The 22,450-nt window shown below is 43.2% G+C and overlaps 1 protein-coding gene across 1 annotated transcript in view; it reads left to right on the forward strand.

Annotated features, from left to right (window-relative positions):
- Window positions 1–17,052, forward strand: part of lsm12b (LSM12 homolog b) — a 62,489-nt gene extending 45,437 nt beyond the window's left edge. The window contains exon 5 of the mRNA XM_072487177.1: window positions 15,977–17,052. Coding sequence (XP_072343278.1) covers window positions 15,977–16,072 — 96 coding nt within the window. The 3' untranslated portion in view covers window positions 16,073–17,052. The remainder of the gene's footprint in view (window positions 1–15,976) is intronic.
- The last annotated feature ends 5,398 nt before the right edge of the window (window positions 17,053–22,450 follow it).

Here is a 22,450-nt window from a genome sequence, read left to right on the forward strand (position 1 = left end):
AGGGGTAACCCCAGGTTAAAGAGGCGTGAATTGTCTCAAGCCAGGACAGTTGGTAGGATTTCGCAAGCCCAGGCCAGATGGTGGGGGATGAATGTAATGCAACAAGAATCCCAGGTCCCGGTTGAGGCCGCACTCTTGTGTGCGGAACTTGGCTATAAGTTTCTGCTCGGCGATTCTGCGTTGTTGCGCGTCCTGAAGGCCGCCTTGGAGAACGCTTACCCGGAGATCAGAGGCTGAATGCCCTTGACTGCTGAAGTGTTCCCCGACTGGAAGGGAACATTCCTGCCTGGTGATTGTCGCGCGATGTCCGTTCATTCGTTGTCGCTGCGTCTGCATGGTCTCGCCAATGTACCATGCTTCGGGACATCCTTTCCTGCAGCGCATGAGGTAGACAACGTTGGCCGAGTCGCACAAGTATGTACCGCGTACCTGGTGGGTGGTGTTCTCGCGTGTAATGGTGGTATCCATGTCGATAATCTGGCACGTCTTGCAGAGATTGCCATGGCAGGGTTGTGTGGTCGCTGTTCTGAAGGCTGGGTAGTTTGCTGCAAACAATGGTTTGTTTGAGGTTGCACGGTTGTTGAAGGCAAGTAGTGGGGGTGTGGGGATGACCGTGGCAAGATGTTAACCGCACCGACCTCCTCAGAAGACAAACACAGGACACAACTGACAGAGCACCCTTCGTCGCCCAGTATTTTCCCGGAGCGGAGAATCTACAACATCATCTTCGCAGCCTTCAACACATTATCGATGAAGATGAACATCTTGCCAAGGTCATCCCCACACCACCACTACTTGCCTTCAAACAACCGCGCAACCTCAAACAAACCATTGTTTGCAGCAAACTACCCAGTCTTCAGAACAACGACCACGACACCACACAACCCTGCCATGGCAATCTCTGCAAGACGTGCCAGATCATCAACATGGATACCACCATTACACGTGAGAACACCACCCACCAGGTACGCGGTACATACTAGTGCTACTCGGCCAACGTTGTCTACCTCATACGCTGCAGGAAAGGATGTCCCGAAGCGTGGTACATTGGCGAGACCATGCAGACGCTGCGATAACGAATGAACAGACATCGCGCGACAATCACCAGGTCGCGCGACAATCACCAGGTCGCGCGACAATCACCAGGCAGGAATGTTCCTTTCCAGTCGGGGAACACTTGAGCAGTCAAGGGCATTCAGCCTCTGATCTCCGGGTAAGTGTTCTCCAAGGCGGCCTTCAGGACGCGTGACAACGCAGAATCGCCGAGCAGAAACTTATAGCCAAGTTCCGCACACAAGTGCGGCCTCAACCAGGACCTGGGATTCATGTCGCATTACATTCATCCCCCACCATCTGGCCTGCGAAATCCTACCAACTGTCCTGGCTTGACACAATTCACACCTCTTTAACCTGGGGTTACCCCATCTCTGGATCTGTAAAGATTTAATCACCTGCTAATGCTCGCATTCCATGCATTGGCTGGCATCTTTGAATTTGTCGATATATATGTTTCTGGAACATACCTCTTCATTCATCTGAGGAAGGAGCAGTGCTCCGAAAGCTAGTGTTTGAAACAAACCTGTTGGACGTTAACTTGGTGTTGTAAGACTTCTTACTGTGATATATATATATATATATATATATATATATATATATATATATATATATATATATATATATATATATATATATATATATATATATATATATATATATATATAATATATATATATATACATACAAATATATCCTGACACTTATTAATGTTGCCCATACTTCCAACAGTATGGAGGTCAAGATTTACAAACAGAAGGCTGCTCATCATAAAATAAAACACTGACATTATCCAGTCCGCAATTAATGCATTCACTCAATTAATACATTCACTATGTTGGATGACTTCTAATTGAAGTCATAAAACTTAGAATACTGCTAAATTGGGTCCATTAGTTTCTTGAAATTGTATGAAAACAAACTTTCCTTGTTTTAAAAAAAAAAAAAAAAAAAATTTCTTTCTTCTCCTTTTTCGCATTTTCTCCCAAATTTCCACCCACCAACAATAATCAGTAATAAACAATCAGTAACAAATATGTTGATCCCCATATCGATAACAACGATCCCATCCTCCCACCAAACCCAAAACATTCGCACACATGTTCACATAAACAACTGACAAAAAGGAATCAGGAATCACCCATGGCCACCATTAACACCCTCCCCCCACACACTAATGTTCGATGTATCTAGTCCTTGAAAGTGCATAATGAATAATGCCCATGAATTGTAGAACCCCTCCATCCTTCCCCTCAGTTCAAACTTAACCTTCTCCAGAGTCACGAATTCCAACAGACCCCCCCCCCCCCCCCCCCCCGCCAACCCATCAGGATCCGCCTTCGGGCGATCAACGAGGTGAAGGCTACAACATCTGCCTCCACATCCGTTTCCAACCCTGGCTGGTCCGACACCCCGAATATGGCCTCCCTGGGGCCCGGGTCCAGTTTCACGTGCACCACTTTAGAAATTATCCTTAAAAGCTCCTTCCAGTAATCCTCTAGCTTTGGGCAGGACCAAATCATATGAACGTGGTTAGCAGGATCCCCCCCCCCCCCCCCCCCCCCCCCCGCAACGTTCACACACACCTTCTACTCCTTCAAAGAATCGGCTCATCCTCGCCCTCGTGAGGTGTGCTCTGTATACCACCTTCAGCTGTATCAGCCCCAACCTCGCGCACGAGGTGGAGGCATTCACTCTCCGGAGCACCTCACGCCAGAACCCCCCCTCCATTTCCTCTCCCACCTCTTCCTCCCACTTTGCTTTGATCCCTTCCAGCGGTGCCTTCTCCTCCTCCAAAATAGCTCCGTAGACCGCTGACACTACTCCCTTCTCCAGTGCCCCTGTCATCAGCACCTCCTCCAGCAATGTGGCGGCTGGCTCTTCCGGGAAGTTCTATATCTCCTTTCTGGCAAAATCTCGAACCTGCATGTATCTAAACATTTCCCCCTGCTCCAGCCCATACTTCGCTTCCAGCTCCTTCAATCCTGCAAACCGACCCCCAAGAAATACATCCTTCAGTGTCTTAATCCCCTTCTCCTCCCATTTCCGAAAATTTCCATCCCACCTCCCTGGCTCAAATCTGTGGTTGCCCCGAATTGGCATTTCCCTTGACCTTGCCCCTAACCCGACGTGTTGGTGAAGCTATTATTACCGGACATTGAGAAATTCTCAATGAAGCTATTATTACCGGACTCCGTGTGCTTCCCCGGGGCTATTGGGAGCGGCGCTGTTGCCAGTGCTTTCAATCCCGACCCCCTGCACAAACTCTCCTCCATTCTGACCCACTGGGAATCTACCCCTCTTACCCTGCTCCGCACCTTCTCCACATTCGCCGCCCAGTAGTAATACATCAGGTTTGGAGGACCCAAACCCCCTGCTTACCTTCCCTTCTGTAGTAGCACCTTTCTAACTCTGGCCACCTTCCCTCCCCATATGAATGACTTAATCCTTCCCTCAAAAAGCTGAAAAAAGCATTTGGCAGGAAAATCGGCATGCATTCAAAAATGAACAGAAATTGTGGCAACACGTTCATTTTAATCGCCTGTACCTAACCCGCCAGTGACAGAGGGAGACCATCCCACCTTGCCAGATCAGCTTTCACTCTCTCTACCAAACTAGAAATGTTGTACGTGCGGAGCCCCCCCAACTCCCAGGCAACCTGCACCCCCAGGTACCTAAAGTGAGTCCCTGCCCTACGGAATGGCAGCCCCCCCACCCCCCCCCACTCCTGCCCCCACACCCGGCCGAGATACCACAAAATACTCACTCTTGTCTAGATTTAGCTGGTACCCCGAGAAAGAGCCAAACACTCTAAGCAGCTCCAATATTCCCCCTGTCGACACACTCTGTTCCGACACGTACAACAGCAAGTCATCAGCATATAAGGACACCCTATGCTCTATTCCCCCCCGCACTATTCGTTTCCATACCCCCGAACTTCTTAATGCGATGGCCAACGGCTCAATCGCGAGTGCAAACTGCAGGGGGACATAGGACAGCCCTATCTAGTCCCACGGTGGAGAGAAAAGAATCTCGAGCTGATGTTGTTTGTGCGGACACTCTCCCTCGGCGCCTTGTATAGTAGCTTTTCCCAATTCACAAATCTTGGTCCAATCCCAAACCGCTCCAGAACTGCCATCATGTACCCCCATTCTACCTGGTCGAACGCCTTCTCAGCATCCAATGCCACAACCACTTCGGTTAAACTTTCCTTGTTCTAAGCAACTTCAGGTTTTTATTGCAGCCAATAGTTAATGCCACGTAAGTAAAACTGATTGAATAATTTTAATAATCTGTAAGTGGCAGGACTAAATTCAAGTGGACATTGTATTTCTGGCCTCGAGCCATTCAGTTTCTGTTAACGATTGCTAAAAGATAAACCTTTTAATTATACAAATTAGTAATTATTTTCAATCATTTTAGCTGATAGCTATAAATTGCTCAGACTGTTAACACCCTTTTATCGGGTAATGTCAGTAGGCTACATGCGGTTGATTTAAGATGCATTGGTGAGAAATGGGACTGCTGCTTAAATTTTGTGATTGAAGTATTTTGGGCACTGAACACTTTGTTGCTTTAATAAATCAAAGAAAATAAAGCAGTAAGTTTCTAGTTTTGCATTTCCATTTTCATGGGACTATCCCCTGATGAGGCAGTTTGACTCTCCATACAAATAATGGCTGCTGTTAAAAAACTACTTGGTTTCTCCATGTAGGTGAAAAACTAGATATTGCAGTGTTAATAGTTCACCAGAAAGTTTCCTTCAATATAGCCATTTGTCTTTATTTTTATTGCAAAGTGCATATACCTAAATCAAGTTAGCCACAAATTATACTTCCCCTTTTCTCATGCTGAAGCTTACAAATAATCACTTTCCATTGAAAAATACTTTGGATATACCTTCAAACTCATATCACTTCCATTGCGGTAGAGTTACGAATGGAGATTTTGACATTTTGTGTTTTCAAACACTCAGCCATTTTTCGAATACAATTTTGTGTGTGATTACAATACATACTTGGAATACTAATATGTTTTTGTTATAGCGTGATGATGAGAAGTTCTGGTTTGATTTTCTGAACTGTGATGAAGCTCAAGCTATTTTTATAGATATCCTCCAAACCGAAAATTGCTACTTTAAATCAGGTGTTCAAATTATTTAAAACACACAAAACAAGTGTAGAAGAAAAAGGAACAGAATCAGAAACTAATACCATACAGCCCAAATAAATTGATATCCTTAATAACATTGACGAAAATGATACTGCAATATTTGACTAAGCACTAGAAAATGCTGCTTTTCTGTTATAAGTGAATCTTTGTGTGCATTAAAGTGTTTTGCTTTCACATGTGCCAGCCAGATAGATTAAATTTAACTTGTACAAATATGCAAAAATCCAATTTGTGTTAAGGTAATTTGCAAATTGTAGCCATCCTCCATTAGCTTGATTAATTTCCTGACGTCAAAGAACAATCTTTCAGTTCCTAAGCAGTTCATTATTTCATCTGCACAGGAAAAAATAAACTTTAAAGTGAATATTTTCCACTTGATTACAGAAGGAAAAAGAGGATTTCAGTAAGCAAGGGTGATGAGGCAGTGGAAACACCACGGGTAGAATTAAGGAACAACAACAGATGCAAGACTTTGGACCTGCCTTCAGACCTCCTGACTGATGTTGTGGGAGGATGTATAAATATGCAGATCAGGGAAGCATGTAGCAGAAATAATGTGGTTTTAATGGGATATTTTAATTTTCGCAGTTTGGGAGAAGCAGAGCAGTTCCAGCAGTGAAGGCAATAAATTGCTAGAATGTATTTGTAACAATTTCTGGTACAATATGTTATGGAACTGAAGTGAACAAATAGTACAAAGTTTATTGATGAATAATAAACCAGAATTAATTAACCATCTAATGGGAAGGAAACATCTTCCAAATGGAGACCACAATATGAATGAATTAGACATTAGTTTTGAGAAGGAGAAAGAAGAATCAAAAAACAAGCTTTTAAAATTAGGCGAGGCAAACTTTAAAGGGGTAAGAAAAATTGACCGCGTAAACTGAGTTTAACCTACTGTTGAACCTTGAATTATTCACACATGTTTTTTGTGCAATTAATAAAAACACTAAGACCCTAAAGTGGTAAAAGCTCCACTCAAGCAGTTAAGCAACCAAAGTCAACAGATGAGGTAAGGGACAGTATCAGTGTAAAAGAAAAGATTAATAAATGCAGGAAAATTAGAAATCCAGTGAATAACAATGATATAAATAAAAAAGGATGCAAAGATAACAATGAGATGAACAGAGGAAATTTGGGAGAAAATTGTCAAGACAACTAACAAGTTTTTATAAATTGTTAACGGAAGTGATCAGGAGAAAGTGGCACATTTGAGAGTGATGTAGTTGAGATCATGATAGACAATTAGGAAATGGCAGGCTTAAATGGAATACTTGCTGTACTGTGAGGGTGGACCACTGAAAGCCATCACTCCTCGTCCCCCCCCCCCCCCCCCCACCACCCCCACCGGGTGCGACTCCCATCCTGCTGTAACTCACCTTTTAGTCTGGGGTTCCATGACTTTACTGGGCCCCTGGCTGCAGTGCTGCCACAAAGTTAGTATTTAGGAATGAAATTAGGAAGCAGTTTTTTTTTTTGCACATAAGGGAGTGTATATCTGAACTTTTCTCCTGAAAGACTGGCTGCTGGATCAGTTAAAACTTTCCAAGATTGAGATCAATAGATTTTTGTTGGCTAAGGGTAATAATAATAATTATCACTTATTGTCACAAGTAGGCTTCAATGAAGTTACTGTGAAAAGCCCCTAGTTGCCACATTCCGGACCTGTTCGGGGAGGCCGTTGTGGGAATTGAACCCGCGCTGCTGGTATTGTTCTGCATTGCAAGCCAGCTATTTAGCCCACTGTGCTAAACCAGCCCCTTGGGTATTGAGGGATATATATTTCATTGTGACATAGAACACCGGTGAGTGTATTTAGTTACATTAAAGACAAATCATGAACTAATTGAAAGATTGTGTAGTTGACTAGCCACAAAATTACAAATATAATTTTGCTAGGCATGGGTATCAAGGGATATGGATCAAGGGTGGCTTGAGGCCATGATCGGACTGACTGGCTGAATACGCTCGGGAGGCTGAATGGCCTATTTCTGATATAACAGCTGTTACATTTGAGCAATTATTGCCAACTATTTTCATCTGTCATTGGCTGAAATTTCCAAAAAAAAGATAGCTTTTTTAGTTCAGTTTTTTTTCTTTTGGGCAATGTAGAAAGATTTACATAATGAATACTGTTCTATTTGGGCATTACTGTTACCAAAACAATCTGACTCGACCCATCCCAGGAAGCTACTGGCAAGCCCGACAAGGTTTGCTGGGCAATCTTCAAGGGCGCAGGAAAGTCAAGATTTTGACTTTGTATGTTGGCATATCCAGTTGTTCCATTTGGTTTCATCGATAATAAAACGTCTGGTTATGCAAAACTAACCGCTTCTCCAAAACGTTTACTTTGCGACTAGATCTTTAATCCTTTTATTGCTAATAATACAGAAGAGTGCAGAATGCAGTAGTTTTTGCAAGGAACCTTATTTTTAAGGTTAAAAACTGAAAGATCATTTTGGCTGCAATGTACCACCTAATTCTAGAGTGAAACTGAAAACCCATGATTTATTTCAAATCATTTTGTCTTTGTGCAAAACTGACTTCAGGCTCCAAAAGGAAATGATTGCCTGAAGTTCATCTATCGGTTTTCAGAATTTTCTTTCCAGGATCTATTAAAGGCGAGCTTAATCTCTCTTGCAGTTATATTTTATAATGGTGTAAGGCAGTGGGATGAGGGGGCTTTTTGGAAGGAAGGGAATCTGTTTTCTTATCGAACTTCAGAAGCATGACTTTGTGCCATGGGTTGTTCCGAATTTGATAAACCATGCATTTAAGATTTTACATTTGACATATTTTAATGCATTCAAGACACTTTGTGACCGTCTCACAAATGTTGGTTGAGAAGCATGCAGCAGGTTCAATCTCTGTGGGTTCTTTCCTTTTTAAAAAATTTAGGGTACCCAATTCTTTTTTTTTTTTCCAATTAAGGGGCAATTTAGCATGACCAGTCTACCTACCCTGCACATCTTTGGGTTGTGGGGAGGAGACCCACGCAGACACAAGGAGAATGTGCAAACTCTACATGGACAGTGGCCTGGAGCCAGGATTGAACCTGGTCCTTGGCACTGTGAGGCAGCAATGCTAACCACTGTGCCACCGTGCCGCCCATAATCTCTGAGTTCTTCCCTGTCATAGCGCCTATTTTGCTTTTGTACAGCGCAGTCTGTTGTAGACTTGCGTCTTGCTTTGTTAGTGCTAAATATTTAAGACGTTGTTGAGGTGACAGTTACTCATGTTGCCTGCACCTTTATTTCAGTTGTGTGTTATTGAATGGAATTTGAAACCAGGTCTCCATAGTTTACTTTGTAGTAAATATACAAAGTAAGTATACAAGACTAAATTTTAAATTGAGATTACTTTATTTTGGGTAACTATTAATGCACATTATGCTTGTGTTTTAAAACAAAGACCTTTCAAAACTGCTGAACCTGGCAGGTACACATTTTCAGTCCTGAACTGATTTTATCTTCTGATTGTGTATGAACATTCCCTTCCCTCCCCTTCAGCTTTTTCTGTCATTTACTTAGGTTATATTTGACTTGCAACATTTTTTTAACCACCGTAGCTCCATATCCTTGATATCCTTACGTAATCAAAATGTGTCACTTAGTCTTGAACATTTCAGTTCATAGACTGTTCATAGAATTTACAGTGCAGAATTTTCAGCCCAACGAGTCTGCACTGGCTCTTGGAAGGAGCACACTACCCAAGCCCACACCTCCACCCATAACCCAGTAATCCCACCCAACACTAAGGGCAATTTTGGACACTTAAGGGCAATTTAGCATGGCCAAGCCACCTAACCTGCACATCTTTGGACTGTGGGAGGAAACCGGAGCACACGGAGGAAACCCACGCACACACTGGGAGAATGTGCAGACTACGCACCGACAGTGACCCAAGCCGGGAATCAAACCTGGGACCCTGGAGCTGTGAAGCAATTGTGCTAACCACAATGCTACCGTGCTGCCCCATTTCAATTGACTCAATACCATTTCTTCTTGGCGAGAATACCAGAGTTACGCAATACCCTGATTTCGCTCCTAAATGGCTAAACTCTAATTTTGAGATTGTGGTCCCTCTCTGCTCTGCGGAATCTTTCTTAGAATTTTCAGGAAAGATGGGCAAGGAAGAGGAATAGTAGTATTATTAAAGAAAGCCGTGCAGGAGAGAGAGAGGATGTCCCAGAGGTGTTAAGGACAGAATCTGTTTGGGTAGGGCTAAGGGGGGGAAAATGTGCAGTTACATTGCTTGACTTAGTTTATAGGCAACCAACTAGTGGGAAAGACATAGAACAACAATTTGCTTGGAAATTTCTGAAGTGTAACTATTTTATACAGTAGTTACAACAGGGGACTTTAATTATCCGAATACAGACTGTGATAGCCGTAGGGGTAAAGACCAGAGGGGGGAAAAGAGTTCCTATGGTGTGTTCAGAAGAATTTATTACAGCAGTACGTTTCCAGTTCGAATGAGAAAGGAGGCATTGCTGGACCTGGTACTTGGGAATGCGTTGGCCAAGTGGATAAAATTTCAGGGAAACATTTAGGGGGCAATGATCATTTTTATTGTCACAAGTAGGCTTGCATTAACACTGCAATGATGTTACTGTGTAAAGCCCCTATTCGCCACATTCCGCCGCCTGGGTACACAGAGGGAGAATTCAGAATGTCCAAATTACCTGACAGCACGTCTTTCGGGACTTGTGGGAGGAAACTGGAGCACCTGGAGGAAACCCATGCAGACACACGGAGAATGTGCAGACTCCACACAGGCAGTGACCCAAGCGGGAATCGAACCTCGGACCCTAGAGCTGTAAAGTAATAGTGCTAATCACTGTGCTACCATGCCGCCCAATTGTATCATTAGGTTTAGGTTGGCTATGGGAAAAACATAAGGAACCACCCAAGGTGAGAATAAATAATTGGGGGAAAGGCAACTCCGTGAGGTAAGAATGGATTTGGTCCCCCCAGTAGGCAAAAAAACTGTAACTGGACAATGGGCTGCCTAGAAGAGAGTTTGAGCACAGTTGAGGTATATTCCCATGGACCAAATAGAGGATTTATACACTGAAGCAAGGGGCATGGCTGAGACAAATGATCTATTTGCATCTGTCTTTACTAAGGAAGATGCTGCTGCTCAAGTCCTGGTGAAAAAGGAGGTAGTTCTGATACTGCAAGGGTTTAAAATTGGTAAGGGACCAGGACCAGATGATTTACATTAAAGGATACTGAGGAAGTGAGTGGAAACTGTGGAGGCACTAACCATAATTTTTTAGTCTTACTTGAAGCATTGTGAATTTTCCACTCTTGTGGCATGGAAGCTTTCATAATCAATAATCTGGGCAAAATGAAAAATCTCAGGGACAAATGCAGGTTAATTCAGGAAAGCCGGCACGGAATTGTGAAGGGTAAATCTCGTTCCACTAACTTGCTGAAGTTTTTTCATTGAAAAGCTAACTGAGACAGTTGATCAGGTGAATGCTGTTGACATGGTGTATATAGAATTCCAAGAGGCATTTGATAAGGTGACACAAAATGGACTTGAGCAAAGTTAGAGCCCATGGAATAATAGGGACACTAGCAACATGATGCAAAATTGGCTGGAAGTGGAGTAATGGTGAACAGGCTGTGTTTTGGATCGGTGGAAGAATTATAGTGGAGGTACCCAAGGATTTTGGTTAGGACCCGTTCTCTTCCTGATATATTAATGACCTAGGCTTTGGTGTACAGGGCTCAGTTTCAAAGTTTTCTGATCATGTGTGATTTGAGGGTATTGTGAACTTTGAGGATAGTGTGAACTTCAAAAGGACATTGACAGATGGGTGGACAAGTGGCAGACTAAATTTAATGCAGAGAAGTATGAATTGATTCATTTTGTTTGGAAGAAAGCAGAGAGACAATATAAAATAAAGGGCATAGTTCTAAAGGGTTTGCAGGAGCAGAGCAACCTGTATATTGAAGATGCAGGTTGAAAACATGGTCAATAAAGCATGCTGTATCCTGGGCTTTATGAACAGGTGCAGAGAGCACAATAGCAAGGAAGTTATGGTAAACATGTATAAAACACTATTTCGGCTTCAACTAGAGTAAGTCATATGCAGTTCTAGACACCACGCTTTAAGAGGAATTTGAAGACCTTCAAAAGGGTGCAGAAAAGATTCACAAAAATGGTTTCCGGGATAAAGAACTTCAGCTACGTGGAATGATTGACGAAGTTGAGACTATTCTTCTTGGAGAAGAGAAGGTTGAGAAGTGATTTGATAGAGGTATTCCAGAGACCTGGACGAGTGAATAGAACAAAACTGTTTCCCTTTGCGGAAGCATCAAGAACCAGAGGGCAGAGATTTAACCTAATTGGTTAAAGAAGCAATTTGACACGAGGTAAAACTTTTTCATACAGCATGTGGTTAGGATTTGGAGTACAATGCCTGTGTGTGTGGTGGAGCACACAATCAGTTAAGGCTTTTGAAAGGGGATTGGATCAATACCTGGGAAGGAAAACTTTTCAGGTCTACGGGGTAACGGCAGAGGAGTGACATTAGGTGAATTGCTTCTACAAAGGGCCAGCACAAACCAGACACGTTAAATGGCCGACTGTGCTGTAACTATTCTATGATTTTAAACACTTCTATTAGATCACTGATGTACTTCTAAATTCAAAGAAATATAATCCTATTCTATGCAACCTGCCCTCATGATTTAAATCCTTCAAATCCTGATATTCTGGTGAATACCCCTTTAGAGGCGGATTTTTAACCTTCCTGAAGTGTTGTGCCCAAAGTTGAACCTAGGATCGCAGATGGGGTCTCTTGTAGGCTTTGTGCAACCAAAACATGCCATTCTTCCCTTTTTAATTCCTGTCCCTTTGGGGTGAAGAACAGTGTTTCGTTAACCTTTATGATTACTTTTTGTAGCAGTCCACTAACTTTTCATTGATTTACCTTTATACTCAAATCCCCTTTTCTCCTCCACAGTACCTAGTCTTGCATTTCAAATTTCTTGGTGGATTCAAAGTGGATGACTCCAAGCTTTTCCATTTCCATCTGCCACGGTTTTTATTAGCCTGTCTTCTATATGTATATGCCTTTGTAACTTCTCTACACCTTGGTAGTGCCAGTTGCAAACTTGATTAAAGAAATAGAGGGCTGCATATTTAAATCATGATGCATGTGTTGGCAAGCTGAGGCCCAGTACAGCTCCCTGTGAAACGTCATTTCTCATTTACTGCCAATCTGAGTACATTCCCTTTATCTCAATTCTGGCTCCCATCTACCATCCAATTACAAACTTGTGACATGAGTATTTCTGTGCCTTTTTATTTATTTTTTGTCATTAATCTCTTGTCCAGAAATTTATCGAATACTTTCAGAAGTCTAGGCAGCATCCACAGACACTCTCTGGTCCACCGTGCTATTTACTTCCTCCAAAAGAAAATTGCAAAGATTAGTCAAATGTGACCTGCCCTTCACGAATCAAGAGCTACTCTCTTTGATCATCTAATACTTGTTCAAATGCTCTTTACTGTTTTTATTTTACTGTTACAATTTATCTTGCTTGTCAGTCCTCCTGAGGGCTAGTGGGTTATTTGGTTATAGGGTTCATTGTGCCCAAGTCCGTTCCTCTCGGTGCACTTGCAAAGATTTTCAATTGGAAGCAACAAAAAAAAAAAAAGGACTCCCACAGCCCCCTTGGGATGGCTAGTATGCCTCTATTAAGATTGAATCTGAGACCATCTCCTCTGAAAAGCCCGGTACATGATAAGTTTATTGACTTGCAATTTTATATTTTGTAGTTCCGTTTACCTGAGTATTTGTTCAAAGGTTGATGATCGTTTTTGGGATAATGTTTGACTCATAAAATGGCTATCGTCTTAAAACCCTGCTCTGCAAATTCCTTTAACAATCAACTGATTATAATACGATCCTGGACCCAGCAGGGGTGAACGAGGTGTTTAAGGATTTTTATAGTAAATTGTATGAGTCGCAACCCCCGACTGGAGTGGAGGGGGCGAGGCAATTTCTGGTTCAGTTGAGGTTCCCGAGGGTGGAGGAGGACCTGGTGGAGCGGCTGGGGCCCAAATTGAGATTGACGAAATAATCAAGGGGCTGGAGGGCATGCAGACGGGCAAGGCCCCGGGGCCTGACGGCTACCCGGTGGAATTCTATAAGAAATTTTCAGAGATATTGAGCCCACTGCTGTTGAGGACATTTAACGAAGCAAGAGAGAAGGGAGTCGTCGTCGTCGTCCCCCCCACACCCCCCCCCCCCCCCAAAACAGTGTCGCAGGCCTCTATTTTATTGATCCTAAAACAGGAGAAGGATCCGGAGCAATGCGGGTCATACAGGCCGATTTCTCTACTGAATGTGGATGCCAAACAGCTGGCTAAGATACTGGCCACAAGGATAGCGGACTGTGTCACGGGGGCGATAGGGATTGACCAGACGGGATTGTTAAGGGCAGGCAGCTTAAGGCCAATGTTCAAAGGTTTCTAAGTGTTATTATGGTGCCATCAGAAGGAGGGGAGGCGGAGGTGGTGGTAGCGATGGATGCGGAGAAGGCTTTTGATCGGGTGGAGTGGAATTACATGTGGGAGGCGCTGGGTAGGTTTGGGTTTGGTGAGGGCTTTATCGACTGGGTGCGGTTGCTCTATCAGGCACCAGTAGCGAGTGTACGTACGAACCGGCTGAGGTCGGGGTATTTTAAACTACACGAGGGACGGGGCATTGCTCTGGCCATAGAGCCTTTGCCCATGTCGTCAAGAGCCTCTAGGAACTGGAAAGGGCTGGTTCGGGGGGTGGTGGAGCACCGGGTCTCGCTCTACATAGATGAGCTGTTCTTGTACATTTCGGACCCGTTGGAGGGGATGGGGGAAGTAATGTGTATCTTGGGGGAATTTGGCAGCTTTTCAGGGTATAAATTTAACATGGGGAAGAGCGAGATGTTTGTGATCCAGGCAAGAGGGCAGGAAAAGACTGGGAGAGCTGCCGCTTAGAATGGTAGGAAGAGCTTTCGATCTCTGGGAATCCAGGTGGCCTGGAAATGGGAGGTACTACACAAGTTAAACCTATCCCGGTTGGTAGATCAAATGGAAGGGGACTTTAAGAGATGGGACATGCTCCCGCTATCACTGGCGGGGAGGGTACAGACAGTGAAGATGACGGTTCTCCCCAGATTTTTGTTTGTCTTTCAGTGCCTCCCCATCTTCATCCCTCAGGCCTTTTTCAAGCACGTGAATAAGATTATTTTGGGCTTTGTGAGCGAGTAAAACCCTGTGAGTGAAGAAAGTGTTGCTATAGCGCAGTCGGGGGAGGGTGGGTTGGCGCTGCCGAACTTCTGCAATTACTACTGGGCGGCTAATATAGCCATGATTAGGAAGTGGCTAGTGGGGGAGTGGTCGGCATGGGAGCGGATGGAAGTGGCGTCATGTAAAGACACCAGTCTGGGAGCATTGGTAACGGTACCTCTGCCGTTCTTGCCGGCCCGATACTCCACAAGTCCGTTGGTAGTGGTGGCTCTGAGGATCTGGGGGTAATGGAGGAGATATGAGAGTGGAGGGAGCATTGATTTGGACCCTGATTTATAACAACCACAGGTTTGTACTGGGTAGGCTAGATGGCGGGTTGCGGAGGTGGCAGGGGGCAAGAATCGGAAGGATGGGGGATCTATTTATAGGTGGGAGCTTTCCCAGCTTGAAAGCTTTGGAGGATAAACTTAAATTGCCACCAGGGAATGGTTTTAGGTATTTGCAGGTGTGAGACTTCCTGAGAAAGCAGGTGTCGGCCTTTCCGCTCCTGCTGCCATGTGGGATACAGGATAGAGTAGTTTCCGGTACCTGGGTGGGGGAGGGGAAGGTATCCGATATTTACCAGGTGCTTTCGGAGGCGGAGGAAACTCCAGTGGAGGCGCTTAAGGGCAAGTGGGAGGACGAGCTAGGTGGAGAGATAGAGGCGGGTCTATGGGCGGATGCCCTAAGCAGGGTTAATACCTCCTCATCGTGCGCCAGGCTTAGCCTGATACAATTTAAGGTAGTCCATCGGGCACACATGACAGTGGCTAGGATGAGCAACTTTTTCGAGGTAGAGGATGGGTGTGCAAGGTGCGCGGGAAGCACTGCAAATCATGTCCACATGTTTTGGGCATGCCTGAAGCTTAGAGGGTTTTGGCAGGGATTCGCTAAGACAATGTCCATGGTGCTAAAAACACGGGTGGTGCCGAGTCCGGAGGTAGTGATCTTTGGCGTGTCGGAAGATCCGGGAGTTCAGTGGGCGAAAGAGGCCGACGTTCTGGCCTTTGCCTCCCTGGTAGCCCGGAGACGGATCTTATTAATGTGGAGGGACTCTAAGCCCCCGAGTGTAGAGACCTGGGTTAGTGACATGGCTGGGTTTCTCAGTCTCGAGAAAATAAAGTTCGCCTTAAGAGGGTCAATTGTTAGGGTTCTACTGGAGGTGACAGCCGTTCGTCGACTTTCTCGGGGAAAATTAAAATGTCAGCAGATGCCATATTCCAAGGAGGGGGGGGGGGGGGATTGTTGTTGTTTGGTTGAGGTGTGTGAAGATTGGGCTTGGTGGGGGGGGGGGGGAAGAAATGTTCATTTTGCCATGTGGATGTTAATGTTTTTGTTAATGTTCTAAAATTTTTCAAATACCTCAACAAAAATATTATTAAAAAAACAACAATCAACTGATTATTTGAATGGAAAAATGTCTTGTTTTAAATTTTATTTCTCTCTTCCTTTCTGACAGGTCGAGAAACATTTTAGAGATTTGGAAAATCAGAAGTTAATGCAACAACGTTCACAAGCACAGCAAACACAGAAGGAAACTGCCTTGTCGTCCTGAGTGGCTTGGATAGATCCTTTGCAGAGCTTGATTGGGGGAGGGGGGGATTTTTTTTCCTGGGAGGGGTAGTCCCACATGTTTTCCAGGGAGAATCTACAGTGAGCTGACATTTCCACTTCCAGAAGACAATAGACTTTACGGGAAAAAAAAGTAAAAGACAACACTTATTGTAACTTGACTAACTATAAATTACCTTGTTCCTTTGTTTACTTTTTTAAACAAAGTCTAAAAAAAAAAAGTGAGATATTTTGTTAATTTTATTTTTTACATGTTCATTGTGCTTTTTCATTTTGTCCATTACACTTTTTAGGTAGATCCTAAACTGCTGTTTGTGACCTGCACAACACAACTTTCCAAACATTTGGTAGAGTAACAAACCAGCTGATTGTAGTAATAGCATTCAAAGGAGGAGAAAGAAAAAGCAAAGCAAGAAGGTAATTTAACATGTTAAGTGGTTGTCCCATTTAGGAGAGATTTCCTTTTTTTGAGTCCTTTTTTCCAGATACTTATTCCCAGAAGGAATGAGTCCAATTTTTTTTTAAAAAAAACGTCACAGAAAAGTCTTCCGGTGAAGAATTGAGTATCTGATGATGGAAGATTTGGCTCATTAGCTTATATCCTCTGTGTACAGAATCGGTTTGTCTTGCTAAGACAGTGCTTACGGAGAGTGGCCGTTTTAAAGGATATAACTGTTCATGCAGTTTTGCATGTCATGTACTGTACACTTCATTAAATTGGAGAAAAAGGTTGTCGCCTGGTCTTTGCATAATAAAATTAGACAGTAACAGTCATTTAAAAAGTCCTTTTTATAGGCTGGTGAAGAATCTATGATAATGTATATTTTTATTCGCAGTCCCTGTCAGCACAACACTATAAATATAAATTGGAGGAATTTAAAAAAAAAAGAAAACATTTTAAAGCTGAATCTGTTATTGTCTTATTTTGATTGAGAAAATGAAATTAAAGAGAGTAAGAAGAAATTTGTAACCAGTGTTCTTTATTCTTTACTTCTATTTTCACTTCATGATGTTTTAACACGGGGCAACTGTTTCCCATTGTGCCAAGGAATATAATTTTGAATGTTCAAAAACATTTTGAGACAAGCAAAGAGCGGTATTGAAATTTAGCTAGCGTGGAAATGTATAAAATCAACATCCTCCCCCCCAAATTGCACCTTAGCCGGTATTGTCTGTAACCTTTCTTACTCAAATATTTTAAAACCATGGCCAATGTTCCCTTTAAGCGTGGCAGCACAGCAAACCAAAGGTTGCCATGCACAAATCCTTTGAGTTACTGCATGTGGGCAGCTGCAGGAAAAATTTAAAGGGCCATCACACTTAAAAAAACAAATATCTCCCAGCATTCCAAAACACAAGTGGAGGGCATGTTGATCACGGGCCTGAAAAGTGAATTTAGTTATTATCCAGTTATTAGTGAATCATTGCGATTATTCATAAACCTGAAATTTTCAGTAAAGTTTGTTCGAAAGGTCAGGAGGTGCTTTATTGCAGTATGGCTAAATGCTTCATTCCTTTCATTCCTTTATAATTTGGAGGCCTTTCCCATAAGGAGTTGGAGTTCAACAGAGTTTTAATTTATGTGAATCTTGTTCTTTTGCTTCCTAATGATTGCACAATAGTTTCTTCATGATGCTCTATATTTGGTACAGAATCTGCTTGCTAATTTTTGCACAAACACATCTTTAAAATGGATGATTTATTTATGGTATTAATTTTCTAGTAATTCTGTACTCTTATCTTGGAAATTTTCTTCAGGGAAATTTTGGCTTGATAAATCTTGCAACCTGTGAGTAAATGCAAGAATTAATTTTGCTTCCCTCCCCGTTAGTTTTTCGAAAAGGCCTAAATTGTGAAGTATGCAACCATCTGGATGTTCCATTTTGTATAGTGTCACAAAGTGGTAAGTTGTCTCATTGAGCTGATTTCATCCTGTTAGGCAGTTTGCTGAATGTAGATCATAAGTGTCTCCTTTGAGGGAGGGGTGAAATGAACGGATTGAAAAGAAGTCTGTCTTTGGTAATCTCATGCACCCAGATGCCATCCAAGAACACTGGTGATGTGGCTCAGTGAGAGAAGATTTGGAAAGGGAGTGAGTGATGTTTACTTCCTCGTCTACAATAACCAAGAGGATAGTTTCCGCTGTTGAAGGTATCCAGTGAGCAGCCCAGCAATAATTGTTCCCTTGAGTGTTTTAGCGCAGCATTGTGGCTGCAATATGGAACTTTTCAGTTTATTCGTTCATGGGATGTGGCCAACACTGGCTAGGCCAGCATTTACTGCTCATCCCCATTCGTCATTGAGAAAGTGGTGGTAAGCTGCCTTCTTGAACTGGTGAAATCCTTGTAGTATACGTACACCCACTGTGCTGTTAAGAAAGAAGTTCCAGGATTGACCCAGTAACAGTGAAGGAGCAACAGAAGAGTTCCAAATCACTGTCTGGGAGGGGAACTTGCAACTGGTGGTGTTCCCGTGCTTTTGCTGGATGCATCTTTTTAGGTGGTAGAGTTGTGGGTTTGCATGAAGGTTTCAAAGGAGCCTTGGTGAGTCACTGCTGTGCATCTTGTAGCACTGCTGCCTCACAGCGCCAGGGACCCAGGTTCGATTCCGACCTTGGGTAACTGGAGTTTGCACGTTCTCCCCCTTCTCCGTGGTTATCCTCCGGGTGCACCGGTTTTCTCCCTCAGTCCAAAGATATGCAAATTGGGTGGATTGACTGCTAAATTGCCCCTAGTGGGATTACGGGTATAAGAGTGGGAGTGGGACTAGGGAGGGTGCTCCTTCAGAGGACTGGTGCAGACATGATGGGCCGAATGGCCTCCTGCACTGTAGGGATTTTATGAAAAGAAAGATGGTACAAACTGCTAAAATTGTATGTCAGTGAGGGAAGGAATTAATGTTTAAGGTGGAGGATGGGGTGACAATCATGCGGGCTGCTTTGTCCTGGATGGTGTAAGGGTCCTTCCTGTTTCCCCTTTTGTTTCTGCTGTTGAATTTTGATCCATGGATGATTTATGGAAATGTCTTTAAGGAAAGTGTCCTGTGTCTTTAATTCGAGCAGAAGCCTGTGCTGGTTTGGACTGGAGTTGTGGACTGACCACCAATGACTGAGATTGGCTGAGCCTTGATTTGGTTGATGTGGCTGGTGGCCAATGAATGAGCCCAGAAGGTGTGATCTGCCTGGTAACATGAGGTGATTGGATATTATCCTTCTGGACTGTTTCTCCGAGCCATGGGGTTCCATTTTAGTTTCACCTTTAGTTCTGTAGACTGGGTGGAGGATTTCAACTAATTCCCAAAAAATCCAGCTAAACTCTCTCTACAAGGCCACTCTCGAGGGCTGATTCTCCAGCAAGACTGGGTGTCATTCTCTCCAGGCTGCAAAGGCTTGAAGTCAAACAACGAGCTGTCAGCAGGGTTTGATGTGAGATAGTGTCTCAGGAAAGAAATAGACCTGAATGTGAACCTTTTGATTTGAAGGCCCTGTTTAATAGTTTCTCTCCAGAAGAAAGCCTGTTGCTTGTAAGTACTGAATAAATGATTCTGCAAGGAAGACCATTACCATCTGTGAACCGGAGGCTTTGATCAGCCGGCGTGCTGTGAGGAAAGACTGCTACGTTGGGAAACCAAGACTCTGTTTTGACCTTCACCGTTCTTATTTTCACACCAACCCCCCCTGCGTTTGTCTGACTTGTGTATGTGGGTAGAGGGTAGACCGTTAAAGGAGGTAGTAGGTTAGCCTGTTATTCAGTTGCATTAATTGCATATTTCACCATTGATCTTGTTATAAATGAACAGTAACTGTGCTTCAACTTGCATATCTGGTGACTAATTATTAGGCAGCCAAGGGCCAACGGTTTTGGGGAATTATCGGTTAATTCACTTGTTTTGTGTCTTCGGGGCCTGTGGGGCTGAAATTGACCGTGCACTAGCCCAGGGTGTCATGACAATGGTGTGAAGCTTCTTGAGCGTTGAAACTGCAAATGGAGAGTATTCCACCACACTCCTGACTTGTGCCTGGCAGATGTTGGACATGCTTTGGAGTCAAGAGGCGAGTTGCTCTCTGCAGCATTTCCAGACTCTGGCCTGTTCTTATAGCCATCGTATTTAGCCATCAGTTCAGTTTTTCACCAAATCAGTCCAAAGATGTGCAGGTTAAATGGATTGGCCATGCTAAAATTGCCCTTGAGTATCCAAAAGTTTAGATGAGGTTATTGGGTTACAGGGATAAGGTGGAGGCGTGGGCTTAAGTAGGGTGCTCTTTCAGAGGGCTGGTGCAGACTGAATAGGCTGAATGGCCTCCTGCACTGTAGGGATTTTTAAATTTATGAAATGTTAACCTCCCAGGATGTTAATAGTGGGATTCTGTGATGGTAATGCCATTGAATGCCCAGGGAAGATGGTTGTGTTCGTTCTTGTTGGAAATAGTCATTGCCTGGCACTTGTGTGGTGCGAATGTTACTTACCACTTATTAATGCAAGCCTGAATCTTGTCCTGGTCTTGCTGCATACGGACACTGACTGCAGCAGTATCTCGGATGTTCTGAATGGTGCTGAACATTGTGTAATCAGTGAAAAACCACAATCTGACCGTATGGAGAGACGATTTCTTAGTGACAAAAGTCACTGAGGGTGGCGGGGCCCAGGACACTACCCTGAGGAACTCCTTAAGCGATCTCCCAGGACTGATGATTGATCTTCAACTACCGCAACCATCTCCCTTTTGTGCTCGTGAGCCTCCAACCAGTGGTGAGTTTTCCTGAGCTGAGCAAAATGAAGGGTAGTACATGTGCCATTATTTTGGGCTCCAGTTCTGCATCTGACATGTGTCACAGTCCCATGTACAACCTTGTTTCATGCGAACGTTGGAATTTAGTAGCAGTTTTTTAAATCCCACTGGAAATCTACAAAATAAATATTTGCTGTTTAGATTTTGAGGTAATGACATTGACAAGCAGGTGATTCAGACCTTTCCTTATACGTTACTTATTACAGGTTCTGTGGTAATAAAATGACGAACTGTTCTTGGCATTGATTTAAAATTATTGCTCGTATCTATTCGCACTGAGAATTAGGAGATGTGCGTGTTGAACAGATGGTAAGAGAAACATTTGGCTGGGAATGGACTTAAAAACTAAAAGAATATCTTGTATGGGAGTGCAGAAGTCACTTTTTCAGTAACAAGGAAACTGGCTTACCTTTCATAAAATATTTGAGCAAAGTAATTGCAGTGAAATAGATTTCTATTATTGACATGTTATCTGTTTTTCAATCCAGTAAATGCTACTAAAGCCAAGTTAATCTACCTGACTCCAACTGATTAAAAAAAAACACTAACAAATTTATCAACTCTAACTATATTTTGATTGGGGGACCCCCCCCCCCCCCCCCCCCCCCCCCCAAGCAACTGGTGATTTATTTTGTACCGGTGAGGGTTTGTTGACTTTGTTAAAGATTATCCAATTAAGGGGCAATTTAGTGTGGCCAATCCACCTAACCTGCGCATCTTTGGGTTGTGGGGGTGAAACCCACGCAGACACGGTGAGAATGTGTAACTCCACATGGTCAGTGACCCAGGGTCAGTATTCGAGCCTGGGTCCTCAGCGCTGCAGTGCTGACCACTGTGCCACGTGCTGCCCAATTCAGTCTTTCTTTTGCCAATTGCAGGATTATGGGGAATAAGTAGGAATAATAGGATAGCTTTTTTCAAAGAGCTGTCACAGTTATGGGTTGAATATGCTGAACGATTATATTATTGTATTATACAAATTTTACCAGGTGGGGGGAGTTTTGTGCGATACTCACGGGTGCCCACTAGATGGATGTATTGACTAAGGAGATGAGTTATCCAGTTGCATATACTAGCTGGTTGTATGTTTTCATTGTTCCTGGTCTGGCAAACTAATTCTTCAGTAAATGAAGCACATAATTTTATAAACATATTTTAATTTTTTGTGAGAATTATGACAAATAAGTATCATTTGCTGATTGGATCAAAGAGCTTTTGTATAAGGGCAAGAATACTTTTTAAAACTTGGTCTATTGGTCACCAATCAAAACGATCCAGTCACCTCTAAATCTATGTTGCTGGAATTGTGGCAGTACACGAAGTACAGATAGAAAAGTTTGCATCTTGTTTCCTTATAATTGTTTAAATTGAATTTCTCTTTTTTGATCTTTAATCAGAGTGATTCCTAGTTTCAGGCCTGTGATTATTGTGATCGGAACAGGAGTAAGCTATTTGGCCTCCACCGAATCTACTTTGTTATTCAATTAGATCATGGCTGATCTGCATTTCAGTTCTATTTATTTGCTTTTGCTCCATTATCCTTGATATTTGCACCTTTTTCTGGGGGCAGCA

Source organism: Scyliorhinus torazame, chromosome 21 (assembly GCF_047496885.1).
Source record: "Scyliorhinus torazame isolate Kashiwa2021f chromosome 21, sScyTor2.1, whole genome shotgun sequence".
NCBI classification, from domain to species: domain Eukaryota; kingdom Metazoa; phylum Chordata; class Chondrichthyes; order Carcharhiniformes; family Scyliorhinidae; genus Scyliorhinus; species Scyliorhinus torazame.